This window comes from Taurulus bubalis (assembly GCF_910589615.1).
Source record: "Taurulus bubalis genome assembly, chromosome: 9".
NCBI lineage: Eukaryota > Metazoa > Chordata > Actinopteri > Perciformes > Cottidae > Taurulus > Taurulus bubalis.
The window spans coordinates 334,151-341,075 of record NC_136597.1 but is presented as its reverse complement, the minus strand read 5'-3'; the positions used below and the strand labels follow the sequence as shown (position 1 = coordinate 341,075).

Genomic DNA, 6,925 nt, shown 5'->3' with positions numbered 1-6,925 from the left:
AAACTTTAAATGTATGCAATAACTGAACATCCTGATCCTTTTGTCCAGAGACTCTCCCTTTTGAACAGCTTTGGTTTTGCGGAGAAACATCAACCCACAACCTCATGCATGTTTTACTGCTCACGTTGCAGTAAAACATGCTGAAGAAAGCAGACATGTTGTGGTTTGTTCTCTCAACAACTAAACCTTTCTTTGGGACGAGCTTCTCTCCTGTGAAGGGTGAGAGCCCCTGCTGTGCTGCTTTCAAGGAGCTCTTAACACGGGTTTCCCTGACTAAGGTGAAGGCAACATGCTGATCACCATAGCAACATGCTGATCACCATAGCAACATGACGCCACGACTCTCCGCCGTCTGAACTGGACTCGTGGACGCTGCTGCGCGGTTCCTGAACACAACGCCGCGCGGTTCCTGAACACAACGCCGCTCGGTCCCTGAACACAACCCTGAACACAACCCCGCTCGGTCCCTGAACACAACACCTCCAGAGGAAGATGCCGCTGCTCGTGACGGACTCCGCGTGGACGCAGACGGACTCCACGGTCTGCGTCAGGGTGCCGCTACACGGAGCGACGGCGCGGCAGGTGGACATCCGGTCCACGGACCAGTACCTCAAGGTAACGCTATAAGTACACATCCGGTCCAGGACCATTACCTCAAGGAAAGAAGGGAAGGAGACTTCATGAGGAATTAGGAAAAGACAACCACAAAGTTTAGAGGACCAGACTCCACTTTCACTAAGTGACGTAGATATGACGCGACGGCAGGCGATGTTATGACGTCAGTCTGCAGCTTGGTTCATATATTACTTTATTAACATAAACATGTTCATATGTTACTTTATTAACATAAACATGTTCATATGTTACTTTATTAACATAAACAACATGTTCATATATTACTTTATTAACATAAACAACCTGTTCATATATTACTTTATTAAAGCTGGTCAGAGTAATAATAGTATTCCTTCCATAATAATGTTAACATCTTAAACACTGCTCATGACAGACGTCAGCAGGCTGGCTGCTCTCTGGTTCTCAGCTCACAGACACAGAACCAGGAGGAACACAGAGTTCTCTCGTCAGCATTGTGTGAACTTCTTTGGCAAGAGGCTTGGATGTAACGTTGATTTATTTGTAAAAGTCCTGCAGTCTCGTTTAAAGCGTGAAAACGTTTTAAAGTTATCTTGGGTCAAACCCGATGCCGTTACACATGATGGGTGGCCTTGAAGAGGCCATGCCGTTACAGAACACATGATGGAGCCTCTAAAGAGGTCATGCCGTTACAGAACACATGATGGAGCCTCTAAAGAGGCCATGCCGTTACAGAACACATGATGGAGCCTCTAAAGAGGCCATGCCGTTACAGAACACATGATGGAGCCTCTAAAGAGGCCATGCCGTTACAGAATACATGATGGAGTGGGCTCTAAAGTGGCCTTGAAGAGGCCATGCAGTGGAAGAGGCAGCTCTTCATGCTAGTGAACTTCTCTGGTGCTCCTCCACGTGCATCTGGTGTCTTTTTATTGTTTGCCCTTGCCCCTCAAACAGCCTCTGCATGCTGTATTTTATAATGTGTCATTTTGGTGTTTCTCCCCAAACAGCAGACAATGTTTTCCACTTTATTTCTGCACAGGTGCATTACCCACCATATCTGTTCGAGGCCTTCCTGTTTGAACCGGTTGATGATGACAGAAGCACGGCAAAGGTTGGAGACGGAGTCGCAGTTTTCAGTTTGCCAAAGAGGACCAATAGAGTGTGGGAGCATCTGACGAGGACTACAAGTAAGAGCTGAGCCTGTAGTCCTTTCACCAACATCTATCTCCAGTAGTCTACAGGAGGATTCCTGTGTCAGGGGTTTAGAACTCTAATCTTTAAGTTAGTCTGGGTCACGCTTTGATCAATACATGTAAACAACTATTGTTACAATTATTATCACTATGATTATCTCCGCCAGAAGGATCATGCGATTAGTCACGTCCGGGAGTGAGTGTGTATCTGTGTGTCTGTACGGCTAACTATAACTCTGCTGCATCATATTGTGAGGGTCCAGTCCTGACTGCACCATGAGACTCTCACTGTATTACCTCTTTATACTGACTCCTCACTCACTGTATTACCTCTTTATACTGACTCCTCACTCACTATATTACCTCTTTATACTGACTCCTCACTCTCACTTTATTACCTCTTTATACTGCCTCTCACTGCCTCCTCACTCACTACTCTTAACTGGCCAGCAGGGGCCGCTAGTGAGTCAGCTGAGTGCTCTCACTTTAATGGTTTTGTCCGGTGTGTTTGGCTAACTACAAACAGCTGACAGAACTAGCAGGGCCCCGTTCCTTGTACCTGTTACTGAGTTAGCTGGATAATATTCAGGATAAGATGATGAGGTCAGGCTTTCCGGTTCCACAAAGCAAGGTTGGATAAATCAACATAGCACCGGACAAAAACAAAATTTATGGATGTGTTAAAGCATAATTATATGACATTAGTACACCATACATATCATTATTGTAGAACATGATTAAGGTGGACTCATGATAAGAATACAGAGAATCACACACAATTTATGTTCACTGCTTCAATTGATTGAATTTCTGATTATGAATCATACATACATACTGATCCGCCATAAACACATATTCAAACTCCTAGTTATATGGTAATCTACACATACATGTATATACACATATATAGTACATGATACAATGATACATACGCACATACAGTACATTAATCCTCATAAGTATATATTAATTTGTATTCTACTGCCAGCAGGCACATTTAAATAAATATTATAGCCCAAATTTGACCTGTGATAAAATTTCAAAATCTGCTCATTCACTGTTTTATTAGAAATAACCTTTAGTCCCTGCTGTTTCTGATTGTGGTCTTTAAATGATGTTTCTGTCTAAACAGACTGGTTGAGGGGAGGAATGTGTTCCTGGTGTGAACAGCCTCCTGCTTCTGCATCCAGCGGGAACCCGCCGTCTCTTTCACAATAGGAACTAGATATTAATATAATCAGCGGGTCGAATATAATTTAAATTCTAAAATAAATCACGGTGAAGGTGCTGGGCTGCACTTGGCTTGTGGGCCATTAGGCTATGCAATATTGAGACAGAGATCATACATTTTGAATGTCTGCTTGACTAAAAGTCTCCAATAGCATCCATAGAATGGATCTAGATTTATAACTCAATGTGTTTCAGATGAGAAAGAGAAAAAGGAGATCAGAGAAAAGGCTCTGTTGAAATACCAGGAGAAGCTCTCTGCACAGTCCACATCCAAAGCAGCGAAGCAGCATGCAGAGAAAAAATATGCACTGGAGAAAATGATGACGGTACCATACTGACAGCACACCCTATAGATCACACCACCACGTGTCCAACAGGACTCATTGGAAATCTGCTGTGAAATCTAGGAGGACTTATTTTTAGTGTGTTTTACTTGATCTCAGCTTGAAAAGGAGAAACGAGACAGTATCCAGAAAATCAAGGACAAAGAGCGAGAGCAAACCACAGCAGAGCTGGCAGCATGGCAACTGAGACAGGAGCCAAAAGCAGAGGAAGAAGACCAACTCAAACGCCACAGGCAGAGAGACAGTCCAAACAGACTGAACGCCACGACAGAGAAGCAGCAAAGTGGATGTTCAGGTGGAGCACATGTCAAACTGGGTAAGTCATTTCCTGTGTGATCCAATCTGCTCCTACACTGGTTAGTGTTGCACTTTTAATGAACACGTTCCTGTATTTAGATCAAAGAGGCAGTGAAGCAAAGAGCAGGAGGAAACCGGAGGACCTGCCTGCTCCGAGACTCGTTGGAAACATTCAAGTCACATTTACCCCGAGACTTTTTCCAACAGCCCTCAGGGAATCAAGAGTGCCAGAGGAGGAAGAGGTGAGAGTTCCTGACCTCCTTTATGTTCTTTGCAGGGTTTTCTCTTGTTGTTAAACATCCATCCATCCACTTTCATCCTCTTATCCGGGTCGGGTCTCGGTGGCAGCAGCCTGACGCAGGTTCCCTCTCACCCGCAACACTTTCCAGCTCATTCTGGGGGATTCCGAGGTGTTCCCAGTCAGCTGGGAGATATAATCCCTCCAGGGTGTCCTTGGTCTTCCCCGGGGTCTCCTACCAGTTGGACGTGCCTGGAAAACCTCTAATGGAGGCGTCCAGGAGGCATCCTGACTAGATGCTGAACACCTTAGCTGACTCCTTTCGACACAAAGGAGCAGCGGCTTGACCCCAAGTTCCCTCCTGATGTCTGAGCGCCTTACTCTATTTATAAGGCTGAGCCAAACAGAGGAAACTCATCTCCTTACTCTATCTCTAAGAGTCCTACAGAGGAAACTCATCTCCTTACTCTATCTCTAAGAGTCCTACAGAGGAAACTCATCTCCTTACTCTATCTCTAAGGCTGAGCCCTACAGAGGAAACTTATCTCCTTACTATATCTCTAAGAGTCCCACAGAGGAAACTCATCTCCTTACTCTATCTATAAGAGTTCTACAGAGGAAACTCATCTCCTTACTCTATCTCTAAGGCTGAGCCCTACAGAGGAAACTCATCTCCTTACTCTATCTCTAAGAGTCCTACAGAGGAAACTCATCTCCTTACTCTATCTATAAGAGTCCTACAGAGGAAACTCATCTCCTTACTCTATCTCTAAGAGTCCTACAGAGGAAACTCATCTCCTTACTCTATCTCTTATGCCGTGTTCACACCGGTCGCGACAGAATTTTGTCTCGTGACCAGATTACATGCAAAGTGAATGTACAGACACGACGGCGCGACATTTCAACCGGGCGACGCGTTTGATACGCCGCAAACTGAGCGAAGGACGCGGGGCGAAGTCGCGCCAGTTGAAATATCCCAACTCCGGCGACAAAAACTCGTGAGCCATAGTTGCGTCAGCCAATCAGCGTTGAGAAGCTCCGCCCGTCACCACCGCCGTCTTGCCGTCGCTGAATCCACCTGCTCCACTTGTAGCGCTGGTAGCGGCTTCATTCAGACGCTGTTGTGGGACTACGGATAATATTATGAACCCAGACACCATGGAGTTTGATGTTCACGTATGTGGAGTTTACACAACAAGCATAAAGCAGAACTAGTGCTTATTTCCATGCTGGATGAAGGAAGCAATAACTGTTTTACGGAGATAAGCCAGACGCAGTTCCTGGAGGAGTCGATGAAATTCACCGAGCTGTGTGCGGCTATGAATGATGTTATGAACCCAGACACGAGGGCGTTTCATGTTCCCACATGTTTGGGACTTCTACAACAAAGAGCTGTGCAGCGCTGCAGTGTCCTGCATGGGGTGGGAGGTGTTGTTCATCATGGATGATAGCTTAGCATCATCCTCCTGTCTCCCACCACCTCCACCAGGTGATAGCTTAGCATCATCCTCCTGTCCCCCACCACCTCCACCAGGTGATAGCATAGCATCATCCTCCTGTCTCCCACCACCTCCACCAGGTGATAGCTTTGCCTTTAAATATGAAACATTCCCAGAAAAGAACAAATCTCCAATTAAAGCTGTGTGTAAAGTTTGAATGGACCATTTCCTTTTTAACCTATAGTGGCTCCAGAAACAAGCTGAAAGCTGGCGCTCAGTAAATGCAGATGTTGCAGAGCTGGGGGACCTGAAGGAGGGGGAGAGGAACCCTGATTGGTTAAAGGACCGAGGGGAGTAAGTGCTCTGCTCTCGTCTATTTAACAGTGTGTGTCTTTGTGAACGTCTGGAGACCCTAAATGGACTCTTTCCTTCAGTAAGTGCTTTGTGACTGGGGACCACCTGGGGGCCGTGAACGCCTACAGCCTGGCCATCCGGCTCAACGGGAGCATCCCAGCTCTGTATTCCAACAGGGCCGCCTGCCACCTGAAGTTAAACAACCTGCACAAGGCCATCGAGGATTCCTCTCAGGTCTGTGCGTTACATGTGTTCTCTCTCCTTGAAAGTGTACAAAGAGAGGAAGAACCATTCTGCCTCTGCAGCCTTGAAACCAAACACATCTTCAGTGGTCATCACGTTGAGATCCAGTTTGATATCATATAGTTTAATATCAGTGTGACTTTGTTTCTGCTGGTATGAGTTCTGTGTACTTTCCTTGTGAATCATTGGGACGTTAAGCCATTAGTAAAGGAGAATAAACTTCTGCACGTTTCTCTGCAGGCACTGGATCTGTTGACTCCACCGGTTGCTGCCAACGCAGCCGCCAGAGCCAGGGCCAACGTCCGCCGAGGGTCTGCTTTCTGCCGGCTGCAGCTCTATGCAGAAGGTTTGAACAGCGTTACTATGCATCTTAGAATGTGTTGGTTTTAATGACACACACAATGTTGTGTTGTGTTTTAAAGACACAATAGTAGAAGAACAATACGTCTCTGCTCTGTCAGCTGATCTGTGTTTTCTCAGGGCTACAAGACTACCAAGCTGCTCTACGGATCGACCCTCACAACGGAGCGCTGCAGGCAGACATACAGAGCGTCAGAGACATCATGCAAGGCACTGCAGCCAACCCCTAGACTCAGGGGATAGCCCCCTGGGTGAGGCCGGCTGGTGGTTCTTCTTGTTATTGTCTGTTACCCAAAGATGCAACACATGACAACAAAGAACAACGGCTGCTGCATATGTGTATCCCTGAAGTCTAAACCGTGTAATCGTGCTGGAGCAACGAGCTGCAGGCTCAGGCTGGAACATCTGACAACTACAGACCTGTCAGTGAGCCTTACTAATGAAGGTGATGTAGCCTTACTGATGAAGGTGATGTAGCCTTACTGATAAAGGTGATGTAGCCTTACTGATGAAGGTGATGTAGCCTTACTGATGAAGGTGATGTAGCCTTACTGATGAAGGTGATGTCGCTTTACAGGTCATAGAAGTGAGTGTGAGCACCTTCCAGTGGTCAAATGTTGCACCTCCTGA

The 6,925-nt window shown here is 46.2% G+C and overlaps 1 protein-coding gene across 1 annotated transcript; it reads left to right on the top strand.

The window, feature by feature from the left end:
• Window positions 1–492: 492 nt before the first annotated feature.
• Window positions 493–6,525, top strand: dnaaf4 (dynein axonemal assembly factor 4; the record flags this gene model as incomplete). Its single annotated transcript, XM_079224203.1, has 9 exons — window positions 493–615; window positions 1,637–1,784; window positions 3,216–3,346; window positions 3,464–3,680; window positions 3,761–3,903; window positions 5,583–5,692; window positions 5,773–5,926; window positions 6,176–6,281; window positions 6,416–6,525. 9 exons carry the CDS (start codon window positions 493–495, stop codon window positions 6,523–6,525), a joined length of 1,242 nt encoding a protein of 413 aa, XP_079080329.1.
• Between the last annotated feature and the right edge of the window lie 400 nt (window positions 6,526–6,925).